The sequence below is a fragment of the Lutra lutra genome, chromosome 17 (genome assembly GCF_902655055.1).
Source record: "Lutra lutra chromosome 17, mLutLut1.2, whole genome shotgun sequence".
In the NCBI taxonomy this organism is placed as follows: Eukaryota; Metazoa; Chordata; class Mammalia; order Carnivora; family Mustelidae; genus Lutra; species Lutra lutra.
The window spans coordinates 52,947,913-52,963,612 of NC_062294.1; the positions used below are offsets into that span (position 1 = coordinate 52,947,913).

The window sequence follows — 15,700 nt, forward strand, 5'->3', positions numbered from 1 at the left end:
CTTGGTATCGTCTTCTACGTTCACCAATCCCCCCCGCATCCTTCGGTATGGCCTCTCCCGCCACACCCCCCTGAAGCTGCTGCGCGAACGTCCCCTCAGTTCCTCCCCCTGTAGCTCGAGCCGCCCAGAGTATCTTCCAATGGCCGTGTTCCCCGCCCCACACACCCTCTCCGTTTCCTGAGGCTCCCCCGGCCCTGTTTTGGTACAGCCCGGCCACGCCCCCTCGCGGACGCTCTTGGTACGCGCCGCGCTCCCCCGCTCGCCGCAGTGGTTTGGCCGCGGCGACCCCTCTCCAGCGGTGCGTCCCCCGCGCTTGGTACAGCCCTGCCCGTCTCCCCCGAAGCCGCGCGCCCGCGCCCCTCAGTCGGTGGAGCCTGCAGCCCCCCGTGTGGCCCGTGGCAACCCCCAGCCCACTCGGCCCGTGCCCGCCATGGTCCGTCCGCGCCGCGCTCCGCACCGCTCCGGCGCTGGGGGCCCCCTCGGGGGTCGCGGTCGTCCCCCGCGGCCCCTCACGGTGCGCGCCGCCCGCTCGCGTTCCTGGCCGGCCAGCCCTCGCGGCCCGCAGCCGCCGCGGATCCGGGCCCGCTCGGCCCCTCCCATGGTGAGCCCCCCGCCTTTTTTCCAGAGCTTTCCACGGCCCCGCCCCCGCCGGCCCCTCCCCCGGGCTCGGGTCTTTGTCCGCGGCCCCCTCCTCTCTGGGGTCTCCGGGTGACCCTAGGGGTGGTCCCGAGTGGCACCGGGTTCCCCCGTGGAACACCCCCCCCCGGGTGGTACGCGCCGGGCTCTCCCCTTTGTTGCGCGTTTGGGCTGGGGTGGCGGGGGTGGGGTACGGGGGCGGGGAGGGCTCAAATTACCGCTGACTCCGCGTCCCGATTTAAACGCGGGGTGGGGGGCGGGCGCGCGGCGTGCACGCTGGTTTTTCCAATTGGAAAGTTGGGTCTCTCTTCGGGCAGGAAATCTGGAAATGGGGGGGGGGTTCTGAGGGGCCTCGGCGAGAGGGGCCCGCGTCTTAAACTCGCGTGCCCAGGTGTTGCACCTGGGGGTGTTCTCCGGGCCCGCACGGAGCCCGTGGCGTGCGCGCCCAGGGTTTGCACGCCCGCCCAGATAAGGGAAGCCGGTACGGAGTGCAGCAGGCCCCAACGTAAACACCTGGCTTTGCAGGTACATTAACTACACCCGCTTCCCCAGACCCAAATTACGCACGCAAAAACGTTCAGGCGTACTTGGAATAATAGTAAAACTGCACATCCTGGCGTTTCACGCTCGCCCAGATGTGCGTTTTGCCCTAGGCTGGCTCTGGAGTTCACTGCTTCCTTCCACTGCCCCGTCGTTGCGCATGGCATGCCGCTGTGGCGGCCCCACACGAGCCTTAAAGAGGCTTCCTGGGATCTTCAATGTAGTTATCAAGCCTCTGAACGCCTCCCACAACTTACACATATCCCTTCCCTCCACTGGCTCGCCCCCTGCGTTCAGCAGTCTCATTTAGTTGTCAGGAGCGTTTCCGGGGTCTTTAAATGTGCTGGTAAGGCTTTCGATCTCCGGAGTAGGAAACAGGCTTCCCTGTAAGCAATTTACATGTCAGAGGCGCAGGCAGATTTTGCACACACTTGCCCAGCTGGGAGAGTTCCTCTGGGATTGCAGTGAAGCGGAGCCCCTTACTGTCCTCCACTTTGACGGGCGCGTCTGCTTGTTACCAGTAGACCTGAGCTTTTGGGTAAGTGTTCCCGGTGCTTACGTCCTAGACCAAAACATCTTTCAGGTGCTGCGGGGTCAGCTCGCCCTCCCAGACAAAGCCGACTTTAAACACGTGTGCCTGCAGGTTACTCGGCCCTGGGTCCTTGAGCGCATTCGCCAGGATCCGCGAAGGCCTTTTGGCTGTGTGCTCTGAGCAGCTGTTGTTAGACTCTCTGTGCCCCACCTCGGGCACCTGCAAACCCAGGGCTTCAGCACCTGTCCTGCATCTCAGACGCCACCCGGCCCGGGACACACACCAGCGCGTTCCTACGGCGGGATGCTCTCTGGTTTTCTTCCTGATTTGATACCACTGCCCAAATTCCAGGATCACCTGCCCAGATCGAGGACATGCTGGCTCAGGTTTTTCTGTTTACTTTTGAAGCCCCCACGAAATACTTTTCCTGCCTGTCCTCCTGGGACTGGAGACATCTGTGTGCTTTGTAGGAAATGTGGAGGGCTCCCATCAGTAGTACAATGGGAAGTAACAACTATTACTTCTTTTGCTGCTTGGAGGTATTTACGAGGGAGGTTTTCGGGGCTTTCTCGCTGCCAGCCTGTTCCAGAGCCTTACCTTGTTTGCTTTGAGATGTTTTGGGGTTAAAAAAAAAAAAGATAGCTGGGAGAGTGCCCTGGGAAGAGTAGAATGTGGAGCTTTCCTTGGCTTTGTTGCTGGAACGTTCTCCTGGTGTTCGGCAAACGCTCTTGAGATGTTGTTTGAGACCCTCCAGGTGGTGGTACACTGCCTGTTCCAGAAGTGTCCCCGCCTCCCTGGATGGCTCTGTGTGCTTTATCTCCTCCCCCCTGAGGTCGACCTGGTGTGGTTGCAGCATGGGGTCTGCAGGGCAGGAGGCCAGTGACCCCCCTGAAAGGCTTGGCGGGAGCTGGAGGGGGAGGGTCCACCTGGACTCGTCTTGAGGGCCACGCGGAGCTTTGGGAGAATTTTGCGCGGGGCGGTGGGGGGGGTGCGTCGTGGCAAACCAGTGCGCCAGGCAGCCAGCCGCGGTGCAGGCTGGCCTGTGCATGGTGGAGGCTCCGAAGAGGCCCTGGCCCCCAGAGAGTTGTTCCTGGAGTTGGATGGGGACAGAGGGACTAAGAATTGGCTTAGGCCAGGGGCGAGAGTGGATGGCATCTCCTGAAGGGGGTGGGAGGGCGTTCAAGGCCGAGCGCGCAGCTGGAGCGAGGTCTGGAGGAGGAAGGACCAGTGTGGAGGTGCTGAGGACGGTCTGGGGGACTCGGGTTCTGGAGTAGCGCCAGGACAAGCGCGTGGAGGCCGGCTGCTTGGGGTCTTGAGCCCCGGGAAAGGGCTTTCGATGTGGTTCTGGGAGTTGCCGAGCAGGGGATTTGGGTCTGAACGTTGCGAGGTACGTTGGTGGGGGATAGCCTGCCCTTACGGGTCCCTCAGCCTCCGTTTCCCTGCTCCCCTCTGCTGCAGCAAGGTGCTCGGGTGTTCGGCGCCTTGGGTCCCATCGGGCCCTCCTCGCCCGGTCTCGCCCTAGGGGGCCTGGCCGTGGGCGAGCACCGGCTCAGCAACAAGCTGCTGGCCTGGAGCGGCGTCCTCGAGTGGCAGGAGGTGAGCTGCGGCCGGTCTCCTGTGAGTCCCCGCGGGTGCTGGGGTCTGGCCTCTGCGGGTGGGGCAGCCTGGGGCATCTGGGTCGTGTCCAGTGACCCCTCCTACTCCCACGACAGAAGCGCCGACCCTACTCAGACTCCACTGCGAAACTGAAGCGGGCCCTCCCTTGCCAGGCCTACGTGAACCAGGGCGAGAACCTGTGAGTAGAGGCGGGCGCGTGGGTGTCAGGGTGGGGGCGGCCGGGGGAGGGGCTCCCCTGACTCTCTGCCCCTCCCCGCAGGGAGACTGACCAGTGGCCCCAGAAGCTGATCATGCAGCTCATCCCGCAGCAGCTGCTGGTAAGACCTGCCTCCGGTCCCCTGTGGGCCCCGCCCCCGCCACCCCCTGCAGTGACCCAGAGGTCCCCTTGTTGCCCACAGACCACCCTAGGCCCCCTGTTCCGCAACTCCCAGCTGGCGCAGTTCCACTTCACCAACAGAGACTGCGACTCCCTCAAGGGGCTTTGCCGCGTGATGGGCAACGGCTTCGTGAGTAGGGGGGTTGGGGCCCCTCCTGGGCGCGTGAGGACCTAGCACAGCGGGAGGTGGGGGCCTGGGGGGCACGCTCTCTCCGTGGCATCTTGGTCCCTCTGGAAGTGGGGGTCTCAGGTAGAGCAGCGTCTGCGGGACCACCCTGGCTGGGGTGGCGGGGGCCGGGGGCAGTAGGGGGCGGAATGTTCTGTGCGAAGGCTCCTTCCTCCTCTGGCAAACAGGGCTAGTGCCCGGATTCCCTCCGTGGGGCTGTTACGAGGAGTAAGTTTGTGCAAAGTGCTCAGGGAAGTGATTTGCGTGGGTGGCAAAGGCCTGCTGGCCGCAAGCCGGGGAGACCATGGTGCTGGGCCCCCAGGACGTCAATCTCAGCCTGGTCTCTGCAGCCCCTGTGGTCTGGGCCTCGTTGCATCTGCCCCTGGTTTTGGCAGAGTGGTTGGGTTGTGGAAGGGGACAGGTGCCAGTGCGGGAGACATGCGAGAGTAGGTTGTCTGCCCAGGACACGATGGGGCTGAGCTCTGGGGTCCCCTCCAGTCCCTGGTTCCTTTTGGGACCAGCACCCCTCCAGCCCCCTCTTGTCTTCGGGTCCTGTCATGACCTTCTGTGTCCAGGCAGTTCCTGTTCCGTCAGGGGCTGGACAGACAGGGGTTGTGACTGGTGCGGTGTTGACTCTTGGGGAAGAGACTGGTCCCCTTAATTCACCACTTTGCAGAGGGCCTGCTCTGTGCGTGGCCAACGAGGCCCCCAGGCTGTAGGGAAGGCCAGTGTCTGCACACCTCCCGTGCCCCCGGCATGTCCCATGCCTGGTCCTACCAGTAGCTCTGGGAGGACCCGCTGCACACGGGTCCAGAAGGTGCGGGGGACAAGTTCCCTGAGCAGGTGGCCCCTACGCAACAAGAGGCGGCCGGACAGCCTGGGGAATTCTCTGAAGCGCATGCCCCTTCGGTCCTGACAGCCGCCACCGAGGGCTCTGTCGGACTCCTGGTTTCCCAAGTCCCACCGAGGAGGCACTAGGATCTCATGTGACAAATGTTTATGTGGCGCGGACTGTGGAGGCTACTGTGAGGCCATTTTACAGATGGGAAAACTGAGGTCCAGGAACACGAGGTGATTGGCGTCAGGTGACAAAGCTGGGAACGAGCAGAGCTGGGTTTGCGCTCAGGGTCTCCCTGGAGGCTGTTCTGGCCCTGCTGGCAAAGGCAGGTCCTGTTCTAAGGGATGGGACTGGCATTAAGAGGGGGACTTGAGTGGGAGATGGAGCCCCAACCCCAGCTTCACCAGGTGGGGGAAGACCCCGAAGCGCACGCTTGGAGGGGCATCTGGCCCCTTGGGCTGCCCCGGGGCCCCTGACCGCCTGCTCCCCTCCCCCAGGCGGGGTGTATGCTCTTCCCCCACATCTCCCCCTGCGAGGTGCGCGTGCTCATGCTGCTCTACTCGTCCAAGAAGAAGATCTTCATGGGCCTCATCCCCTACGACCAGAGCGGCTTCGTCAACGCCATCCGGCAGGTTATCACCACGCGCAAACAGGTGTGCCGTGGTGCCCAGGCCAGCCCTCGGGTCCCCAGACAGCGGGTGGGTTGGTGAGGCCTCGAGAGCGTGGGGCCAGATGGGGGTGGCTCCTGCCAGGAGCGGGGCACGGACAGGGATGTGCCTATGCAGGCTTGTGGGGAGTGCTGCATGTGGCTGGAAGGCTCTGGAGGGTGATGTGTGTCCGGACTCATCCCTTACAAGTTCCTTGTGAATAATGTCTGTCTTGCCCCTCGTGTTCAGCTGTGCAGCAAATTATAGGGCTGTCTAGTGCTTAGAGGCCAACCCTGTGGGCTTGGTACCCCAGGTTGAGCATCAGACACTGGTTCCAGGGCGTTTAGGAGTCGTGGGAGGTCTGTGAGCAGGCGGAGGGCAGGGCCAGCACCGGGGAGTCCTCTGGGGCTGCCAACAGCCTGGAGGCTGAGGAGCCAGGAAGGAGGCTGGATCGAGGCTCATGGACGGCTGGGAGACTGCCCAGTGGCCGCCTCTGGGGTGCTTCTGGCTACCAGGCCCCCTTTTCTGCTTCCACAGGCCGTGGGCCCTGGCGGTGTCGCGGGCCCGGTTCAGATCGTCAACAACAAGTTCCTGGCATGGAGCGGCGTCATGGAGTGGCAGGAGGTGAGTCTGGGGTGGGGGGTCCTGGGTGACCTCGAGACCAGCGTGTCTTTCCTGACTGGGGTGCCTCCCCACTCCTGATGTCACCCTCTTTCTCTCCCCAAAAGCCCAGGCCTGAGCCCAACAGTCGGTCCAAGAGGTGGCTGCCCTCGCATGTCTACGTGAACCAAGGGGAGATCCTGTGAGTGGGGGGCAGGGGGGCCGGGAGGCCAAGGCAGGGTCCCGGCGAGACCCAGCTTCGTGACCCTCATCCCCTTGGGGCCCCCCACAGGAGGACTGAGCAGTGGCCGAGGAAGTTGTACATGCAGCTCATCCCGCAGCAGCTACTGGTGAGTGTGAAGCAGGGGCCCTCGGGCTGGCCACGGTGCTTCCCCAGGGAGGGGACCTTGGGGTTGCCAGATGGAGAACATTCCGAAGTGCAAGGGCCCTGTGGCTGGCCGGCGTGACGAGCACAGGCAGGTGGATGCAGAGAGTGGCTGGGGTTGGGGGGCCACACAGGACCCATCTGAGGTTGTAAGTCAGTGCCGCCACAGTGTGGGGACCGCGCAGAGGCAGGGCCCCCAGTCATGGAGCTGCCCCACTGGCCCGCAGACCACCCTGGTGCCGCTGTTCCGGAACTCGCGTCTGGTGCAGTTCCACTTCACGAAGGACCTGGAGACGCTGAAGAGCCTGTGTCGGATCATGGACAACGGCTTTGTGAGTGTGGTGTGGGGCTGTGGGGCCAGGAGATGAGTGACAGGGATCGTTTCTCCACACCAGCTGGGGGGGGGGGGTGTCATGGTGGCCCTGGTGGCCATAGGCTGGCCTTGTGTCTGGATGCGTGCTGGCTCCTAGTCCATGGACTCCCTTGGGGCTCTGTGGTCCTGACCCCACTTTATAGATGGGGAAACTGAGGCCCAGAGGCAGCCCCCGGGTTCACTCAGAGCACAGAGGGGCGGACACCACGGAGCATAGACCCGGTGCTCCCAGGTTCCTGCTCTCCCTGGGGATAGGGAGCCACTGGCCTGCAGGTTTACCATCGAAAACTCGAGGCTCCCCAGACCCCTTGCCAGGCAGGGAGGTCTGTCTGCTTCCAGCCGGGGCCCTCAGAGCACTGAGTTCTCTGCCAGGGGGTCTTGGCCTCACTTTCTCCAGCAGTGAGGGGAGGCAGGTATCCTCCAGGGCTAAGGAAAGTGCAGCAGTCACTGCATTCTTGTGGGTGTCGCTGCACCTGGCCAGCGTCTGTCCCGCAGCTGGACTGATCACCGCCGGGCGAGGGTCTCTGCCAGTGGGCTGTGGGTTTCTTCCACGTTCAGAGTTCGCGTTCCTTTGGTCCTTGCACTCTGCTGCGGGCTCCGGTCGGTGCACTCAGGAAGGGCTTCCACCGGCCACCACTGCCACAGCTGTCCCCCGAAGGGGCACAGAGGGACCGCAGAGCCCTTTTGGCGCCAGGGGCCTGCGAACCCTCTGGCTCCATTTGATCACCTGCGAGGTGGGGGTGGGGAGCAGGGGTCGGTGTAACAGCTGGAGCCCTTGGTCCACTCCCCAAGCTGGCAGTGTGGTGGCCACAGTCAGCTGTGGAGGGCTCACGGGGCTTTGGCGACTGTAGGGCTGGGCTTCCGGGGGCTGGCAGGGCCTGTGCATCTCATGTGGCTGCTGTCAGTCAAGGTCAAGGCCGCCCTATGTGCTCGCTGCCGGTGGGGTGCTTGACCGTGGGCGCTGCCAACTTCAGGGGCCCTTGATGCAGAGTGCATGGGTCCCTGAGTGGGAGTGACACCAGGGCTGCGAGGATAGCTGTCAGGATGCGCTGGCACAAGGCGGACTGTGTGGGTGAGAGTGTCCGTGCCTGGCCAGACGCCCACACCCCGCTGTGCCCCCCAGGCCGGCTGCGTGCACTTCTCCTACAAGGCGTCGTGCGAGGTGCGCGTGCTCATGCTGCTGTACTCCTCGGAGAAGAAGATCTTCATCGGCCTCATCCCCCACGACCAGAGCAACTTCGTCAACGGCATCCGGCGCGTCATCGCCAACCAGCAGCAGGTTCTGCAGCGGAACCTGGAGCAGGAGCAGCAGCAGCGCGGGGTGAGGCCGGGCTCCCTGCCCCCCAGCCCCCACCTCCCAGCTCCCCTGGCCCCAGCACCGTCCCTGCTGCTGACATTGCCTCCCTGCCTTCCTCCCCGCAGATGGGGGGGTAGTGGCCACCCCCAGGCTGGGCCCCTCCAGGAGTCACAGACGAGGCCCCTGCTGAAACTGGTGAGTGGCACCCAGCTCCCTGGGGGGTGTGGAGTTTAGGAAGCCAGAGTGTGGCCCTCCCTGGCCTTGAGACCGAGCGGAGAGTCAGGTCCAATCCCACTGGTCCCAGGAGGTGACGGAGCTGTGGTTTCAAGGCCATGAGCCGTGGGGTGCCCGGGCCAGCCCCTCCCACGATCCTCCTGCCCACAGGTCAGATGCCTCAGAGCAGGGGCCCCTGGGGATGGCAGCTGCCCAGCGAGATGGAGGACCGCGGCCGGAGAGGTCTCCAAGGACGGTCCCCACCCCTGTACGTGTCCCCAATAAAGTCTTTTAAAAGCTCAATGGCTACCAGGCTGTGTCCAGATGCCTTGGGAGTTGGTGGGGGGCGAGCCCAGCCCACCCCCAGGTTTGAGTCTTTGAGCTGCCGGGGACTGGGAATGTGCGTTTCTCAACGGGATTTCGGAGGGACGCCACCTCTGAGATCAGTCACCCGAGCTGGGAGGGAACGGCATACTTCATGGAGCTGCCCTCAGTGGCTGGTCCGTCCCTGGTGAGCCGTGGCCAGTGGCCTGTCCTCCCTAGAGCCGGCCGGCCGTGTTCTGGGACCCTGTCTCCTCGCCTCCATCCCTGTGGGTTCATCAGGCTGCACCTGGCTGGCAGCACACACAGGCTGGGGCCCGGACAGTAGCAGGACCCCCCCCCCCCCCCGCCACTGCTCAGCTCCAGGCCACCCCCCTGAGGTCAAGTCCAGCATGCGGTTTCTCACTCACCAAATGGGGGGCCAGCCCTCGTCCTCAGGGTCCCATCGCTTGAGCCTCGGCTGGTTCTGTAGCTGGGCAGCCGCAGGCAGGGAAGAGCTCCCTCCACCTCCTTGGGGGTTCCCCAGCCTCAGTCTAGGGTGCCCACGGCCATGGGTCTGAGAAGCCTAAACTACCCTCTGTGGGCGAGGCCAGCAGCCCAGTGCTCCCAGCCCTGCCTGTCCTGAGCAGACCACCCTCCTCCCCAGCACAGTGCTGCTCAAGCATAAAGAAAAACAGGGTTTATTGGGGGTGGGGGTGGAGGTAGGGGAAGGGCAGGGACAGGTGGGGGGCGCTCAGCCCTCCGAGAACTGGCAGTACAGGCGCTCCAGCGCGGGCTCCACATTCAGCCGGAACGGGATCTCCAGGATTGCCGAGAATCCTTCCGCCAGGGTCGGAGCCTCGAACTGCTTTCTGGTGCCAGGGGGTGCGAGGGGGGTGTGAGACCGGGCCCAGCGCCCCACTGCCCCCCCCCACCTCCTGGGGCCTCCCTGCAGGGAGGCTGCTTACCTGTAGCCGTACATGACCACATCTGACACGGGGGCGTGGGAGGAGCCCGTCATCTCTCGGAACTGCGGGGGGTGGGGGAGTGGGGGTCACGGGCGGCCTGGGAACTGGGGGGGCGGAGGGGAGCGTGACACGGGGGCGCAGGCCGGCTCACCCGGTTGTTGTGGCGAGCCTGCTCCAGGGTGGCGGTGAAGAGGAAGCAGCGGCAGGGGACCCCTGCGTCTCGGGCACACTTAATGTACCTGTCGGGGCCGGGAAGGTGGCAGGCTGGTCAGGAGCCCTGACCACCCCTCCCCCTGCCCAGAGGCCACCCTGGGACCCCCGTACCTGGCCCGGCTCGGAGGGTCTGGGTTGGTGTTGTCAATCACAACCCGTTTCCTTTGCTTTAGAGCATTCTCACACATGGTCACACAGCGCTGCCACGAGCCCAGCGTGTCCTGGGGGACATGAGGCAACACCCTAAGTGGGGGGACAGGGATACAGCAGGACGAGGGTGTGGGGAGACCTTGCAGGAGGGAGGACGGCAGAGGTGCAGGGGAAGCAGGAAGCTGGTGAGGAGCCCACAGTTGGCGGGGGGCGGGCAGGGGCGAAGGACCTCGGGCGCCCCTGCCCGCAGCCTGGGGGTGTGGTGGCTCACCCTGTTCACGTGGACGTAGCCCGCAGACACGAGGTGCTCCTGGAGGAAGGTGGACTTGCCAGCTGTGAAGCAGGGACAGGGTCAGGGGGGGCCTGAGCGCCCGGGGCCGGGCTGGGGTCTCTGCAGGTCGGGGGTCAGGGTGTCTCACCCCCAGGAAATCCCACGGCGACCGCCACTTCGGGGTCGGAGCTCAAGAGGGAGCTGGACTCAGGGAGGTAGAGCGGCCCCGAGGGGGAGATGGTTCTCTGGGAGAGATGGACAGGGAGAGTGTGACCCCCTCCTCATCCCCCGCGCCCCCCATTCCTGTCCCTAGGGCCTCACCGGGTCAAAGGTCGGGAGCACAAAGCTGGCCTCGGGCCACTTCAGAAAGAATTCCTCCGGTGTGGCGAAGGGCAGGCCAAGGTTGAGTGCGAACTGGGTGAGGATTGGGGATGGGGGCACAGACGTCAGACAAGGTGGGGACACGGCTCCTGGCAAGGAGGGGACGGGGGCCTCACCAGACGGTCTGCACAAGAGAAGTCTTTCTTCTTCCGCCCAGGGGCCCAGTTGGCTGGGCGCCCAGCTGCATCTGGAACACAGGAGAGACACCCCCATGTCACCAGCGACCTTGGGGGCAGAAGTCCCCAGCCCTGGGGGATCCACACTCTCCCCAGCCCTGGGTCCTTACCTCCCACGAAGACACTGTCCCTGATGGAGATGGGCATACCCTCGTTGGCCTGGGAGGGATAAGTGAGAAGCCCGTAGGCATTAAGGACGCCACTCCCGCATCTGTTCCCCTGGAATACTAAAGGGTGCCATGGGGCTGCTCCGCTCTGTCTGTGCCCTGTGTCAGGCCCCTTCCCTCCTTCACTGCCACCACCTGGATCCTGGACTGTCCATCCAGGCGGCTGGGCTCTGGGCTCTGGGCTTCTGCCCTCACCCGTCTGTCCCTCACTCGGCCACCAGAGGGTGCCAGTTCCTACTTCCGGAGCTTCCTCCCCTTTGCTCCTGGGCTGGTAAAAGGGAAACCCTTACCTGAGGCCCCCCTCACAGTCTCTCACCTGCCAGCTCTCTGACCTCATGCCCCAGCCTCATCCCATCATCCACTAAGCTCCAGCTGCCCAGACCTCATGGTTCCGGAACAGAACACACTAGTCACAGCCCTGCTTCAAGACCTTTATTACTTGCAGCTACTCCGACCTAGACCGCTCTTCTAGCTACCCACGTGGCTCCCTCCCTCCCCAGCTGCAGACCTCCGAGAGCACCTGGGAAAGGCATGACCTGCCCACCGTAGGTAAACCCTGCCATCCCTCGCTTCACCCCTCCTGCTAGCTCACACCCCGGTCTGTGCATCCACAGCCTGCGCCCTTACGGGTACGTGAGCGCCCAGCATGTTTGTCCTGTACGCTGACCTTCAGCTCAAAAAGCTGTCGCGCTTCAGAACAAATGCACACACAGCAGAACGCACGAACGTGTGATCTCCTGCCCACCCACTCGGGTCTTCAGGGTTCAGGAGTCCCGCCCTCATGTACCCACAGACGGGGACAGGAGGAAAACAGGAGGCGAGGACCAGGGGAGGAGATGGGAGGGAGAGAAGGGAAGAGGCCAAACACCAGAGACCTGCAGGGGGAGCCTGGGCTGAGTGAGGGAAGAGGGGAGCCAGGGGGAGGCTGCCGCTCACCTGCTCCTGCAGATGGTCCCACATGCCGACCACCGGCTTCCGGTACAAGCCGGCGTGCGTGGCCACCAGCACCTGTGGGCGGAAGTCAGACACCATCCTGGGTTCGTTCCTGTAATCTTTCGAGGGCACGTGGGTGCCAGGGATGCTGCCCCAATCCTCACCAACCCAGAGAGCTCCCGGTGCCCGGGAACCTGCCATTTATACGGGGTTTCTGTCAGCAGAACCGCCCAGGGCCTCTGGCTGCTCCCAGGGTCCCCAACCCTCCCCCTCACCTCCCCCTGGATTTTGTACCTTCTCCCTGGGTCTCTGTTTCCTCCTCTCTGCCCCTCCCTCTAGGTCCCCATCCCCCCACCTCCATGGCCCTCAGACTCCCCTGCAGCCACACCTGAAAGGGGAGCCCCAGTTTCTCCACCACGGCCTCCACTTTAGCCTTGAACTCCTCTGCCGGCAGCTTCCCACGCCCAATGGCCATCTGGTTGGTGAAGATCACCAGCTGGGGAGCACAGGGATGTCACTTGGCGCCCTCCTCACCAGAGCCCCGGCCTGCCCTGTGACCCGGTCACCGCACACAGAAGCACAAACACCTTGTAGCCCTCAGCATCCAGTTCCCGGAGCTTCCGCGGAATCTCGAGATACAAGATCCTGGGGCGGATGGGAAAGCAGAAGGGTGACCCGGAGCCCCACGGGGTGGGGAGGGGGGTGCCAGCCTCGCTCTCACTGCCCATCTTGTTCTGCCTCTTCTCACCTCCAGTCGCTGGGGCCAGTGGGAAAGACCTTCCCAGAGCGTGTGGTGATGAGGGTCCCGTCCAGATCAAAGCCGGCCACCTGACGTCAGCAAGAAAAGAGGAACATCAACCCTGTTATGCCTCTGATCCCCGGGCTCACAGGCTGCGTCACGTCACCCCTGCAAGGTAGAGATGTTACCACTCACCTGTCACCCAAGGGGAAACTGAGTGATGGAGCACCCGCACATCTTACGGAAGGAAGGTCCACGGCAAAGATGGGTCCCTGCCCCTCCCGGAGTGCACAGCCTGAGATCTACACTGTACCGTCTTCTACTCCTTCGAAGCCCCAGGGGTGGCAGTTTTAAAATGGGGTTCACGTCCTACCCACCCACCTCCTCTGGCCTCCACCTCAGAAGGCCGACTGGGAAAATAAAAACAGGAGTGAAGTTGCTCAGGTGCTAACCCCGCGTCGAGGAGACGCCACGAGCTTTTCTCAGGCTCATCAGTTTACTGGTGAGACCAGTGGGGCTCGGAGCGGGTGGCCTGGGGCCCCATGAGCTCGAGGCTCCGGACCTGTGCTAAAATGATGGGTGTTCCCTCCTGTGGTTTCAGTGGGTCAGGGAGGGGCTGATAGACATCGATTTCCTCAAGGCTTACAACATCCCCTGAATTTGTCATCAGGTTTGCTTCACAAAAAAGCAGAAGCTAAGAGAGGCTGAAGGACCTGCGGGGGGCGGGGGGCAGTCTGTGTGGCTCCCTCCGCCTCACCTTGCCGCGGGGCTTCACCCCAGGTGCAGTAAACACTAGCAGCTTCTCGAACTTCTCCCAGCCCGGGGATGACTTTCGCATCCGCTTTTTCTGCGGCTCAACATCCTGTGCCACGTCTGGAGCCACCGGAGGGGTGCGGGGCGGAGTGTCCTGCTGGGATTCAGGCGTGCGGGCCTCTTCCCAGCGCAAGGTTAGTGGGTGGAGGCCGTTGACCAAATACAGTGTGTCCCCCAACCTCAGAGAGCCTTCTGACCCCGGAGCCAGCTCCTGGGTCCCAGCAGTTGAGGGGTTAATTCCCAGCTGCAGAGGGAGAGGGAGGAGCTGGGATTGACTGCATCCCGAACCAACAGCCCTTCTGATTCAAACCCCCCCTCAAGGACCTTTCCCCACCTGCCAATCAGACCGGTAAGCCCCGCCTTTCCACTGTATACTACCAATCAGGGATGCGTGAAAGTTACAGGCTCCAGTCTTACCCACTTTAAATGTGGATGGATACCCGCTGAAGCGGCAGCTCTACGTGATCTTCTCTACTCGCCACACCCGCTCCCCTCCAAACCAGGTCTTTCCAATGGGCCTGCTGAGTTGCCATTCCTCCCCAACGCCACCCCCAGACCTGCCGAGGAACTGGTACCTGTTTCACTGTCACAGTCTTGGTCCCGGGGTCTGCGACCAGCTCCACTGAGGGTTGAGAGTGTGGAGTCAGAATATGCATCCTTGTGCGAGTGCCTTCCCCACTACTGGGAGGATGGCCAGCTTCAGGCCATGCCATGGGGACGCTACATCCCACTCGGGAGGGAAAGCAGTTTATTTTCAAATGGGATCGGCTGTCTCCTTGACATGCAGTAATCAGAGGCCTCAGGACTGCCTGTGAGGCGGTTCTCGCCTAGGGGCAGGGAGGGCATTTTTCTGTATAGAACTGGCTTCTCCTCGATGACGCGTGTGGCTAGATGCAGGTCCTCGGCTTCGCCCATTACCCCCCAGCCCTGCTTAAAATCAAGTACTTAAAAGTACTAAAGGATGGGCTCTCTCCTTGGGAAGGGTCGTGACCTGACTCAAACCTTCACGGTGACCTGTGAGCATCCTCCTCTGATAATTGTCTCGGGATTGGCTCCACCCCTCCCCACTAAAGGGTCTGGCTAGTTCCAGATCAGGCACAGCATTTCTCTATGTTCCCCAGAGGGCACCTACCAACTTCAGGACTAGCTACACCACGCAATCCAGCCCGGTGGCCAAGCAGCTCCCTTTTACTGGACTGGCTGTCCCCCTTTCCCCAAGACCGAGTTCCCGCGCCAGCAGCGGGCCACACCCCCCACAGCTCCGGCCCCGCCCACCTTGGTTTCTGGAGCACTTCCGGTCGGTAACCTGGGTCAAGGGTCCCCGGCCCAGGACAAGGACTTGTCTATCCGAGGGGAGGAAGATAGGGGGCGCGCCCCCAGGGGGACTTTCCAGCCACAGACGGCCCTGGGCCTCCACCTCGGCCATCCCGGGCGCCAGCCTGAAGGGAAACAGGTAAACAAGGTTTAAGTGGCAGGTCGCTCTCAAATTGCTACAGGAAGTCCCGCCTCCTCTCGCCCCCCGCCCCAGCCAGGAATTTCCCTTCTTCCGCTGAAGGATCCGGAAATCCCACCCTCTCGCCTGCCGCCGGCTCGCGCCGTTTCCCAGGCGACGACGCCCCGCTCAGTCCCGCGGCGAACCCGACCCTAACATTCCAGGGCAAAGGCCAAGAAGCTCGCGCGCACCCCTGACTCGGTCCCGCGCTCACCGTCCCGACCGGGGCTCACTTGCCACTTGCGACCAGGGAATTCCTGCCCGAGGCGCTCTGCCCGCAACTCCGCCGGCTGCTTTCTCTGTTCCTCGGCGGACGGAAATGACTCGCCCTCCGGAAAGGGGCAGGGCCTTGGCTCCTCCCCCGACAGGAGCCCCGCCCCGACTGCGGCTTAGCGGCTCTGACCTTCATCTCTCCTGCAGCAATGAGAGGCTCCGTCCAGTAGGGGGTGTGGGTCCTCAGTTCACAGATTTTCCTCTATAGACCTTGAACATTCTTTCCCTTAGTTACAGGGGAAGAAACTTTGCCACTTGAGGATGATTGTCAGTCCCCCGACAGTAGCCCTGACCCTCAGTACAGCAATTTTCTCATCTTTAAAGAGGGTATAGTTTCCACTTCATGGAGTTACTAGGATGATTAAAGGAGTTAGTAGATGTAAATAACTTTATACAAGTGTTTGGCTGGCAGCTCTCCCTTTAAGTCTTGTCTGTTGCTAGCATTCCTCCCATCTCCCTGATGGGAGAGGAAGATTCCAGGTTTACTTGACCCGACCCAGACATCGCACCAGGTGCCATTTGTTCTCTAATCTTCAGCTGTCTTGTATTAGGCAGAAAACTCCCGGCCTCAGCTGGACGTTCCTGGCTTTGCTGGGGACTATGT

At 62.9% G+C, this 15,700-nt stretch overlaps 2 protein-coding genes across 7 annotated transcripts; one reads left to right on the plus strand and one right to left on the minus strand.

The window, feature by feature from the left end:
• Window positions 1-212: 212 nt before the first annotated feature.
• On the plus strand, window positions 213-8,519 carry PTOV1 (PTOV1 extended AT-hook containing adaptor protein). The gene is made up of 13 exons (XM_047709884.1): window positions 213-601; window positions 3,167-3,304; window positions 3,421-3,503; window positions 3,585-3,642; window positions 3,724-3,831; window positions 5,203-5,358; window positions 5,890-5,976; window positions 6,081-6,154; window positions 6,245-6,302; window positions 6,565-6,669; window positions 7,834-8,031; window positions 8,133-8,202; window positions 8,392-8,519. Exons 1-12 carry the CDS (start codon window positions 431-433, stop codon window positions 8,142-8,144), a joined length of 1,248 nt encoding a protein of 415 aa, XP_047565840.1. The 5' UTR covers window positions 213-430; the 3' UTR covers window positions 8,145-8,202; window positions 8,392-8,519.
• A 686-nt stretch (window positions 8,520-9,205) lies between these two features.
• Window positions 9,206-15,166, minus strand: PNKP (polynucleotide kinase 3'-phosphatase). 6 transcript variants are annotated; one of them, XM_047709877.1, is made up of 17 exons: window positions 15,038-15,166; window positions 14,607-14,770; window positions 13,907-13,953; window positions 13,276-13,575; window positions 12,528-12,607; window positions 12,367-12,424; window positions 12,168-12,275; window positions 11,783-11,854; window positions 10,790-10,838; window positions 10,620-10,690; window positions 10,444-10,536; window positions 10,271-10,367; window positions 10,123-10,184; window positions 9,813-9,922; window positions 9,640-9,727; window positions 9,489-9,550; window positions 9,206-9,392 (listed from the first exon to the last, which is right to left on the minus strand). In XM_047709877.1, exons 2-17 carry the CDS (start codon window positions 14,755-14,757, stop codon window positions 9,275-9,277), a joined length of 1,566 nt encoding a protein of 521 aa, XP_047565833.1. In that variant the 5' UTR covers window positions 14,758-14,770; window positions 15,038-15,166; the 3' UTR covers window positions 9,206-9,274. The 6 variants fall into 6 exon arrangements, with proteins under 6 accessions (XP_047565833.1, XP_047565839.1, XP_047565836.1 ...); XM_047709883.1 differs by having other exon boundaries at window positions 15,057-15,159; XM_047709880.1 differs by having other exon boundaries at window positions 15,061-15,150.
• Window positions 15,167-15,700: the final 534 nt, after the last annotated feature.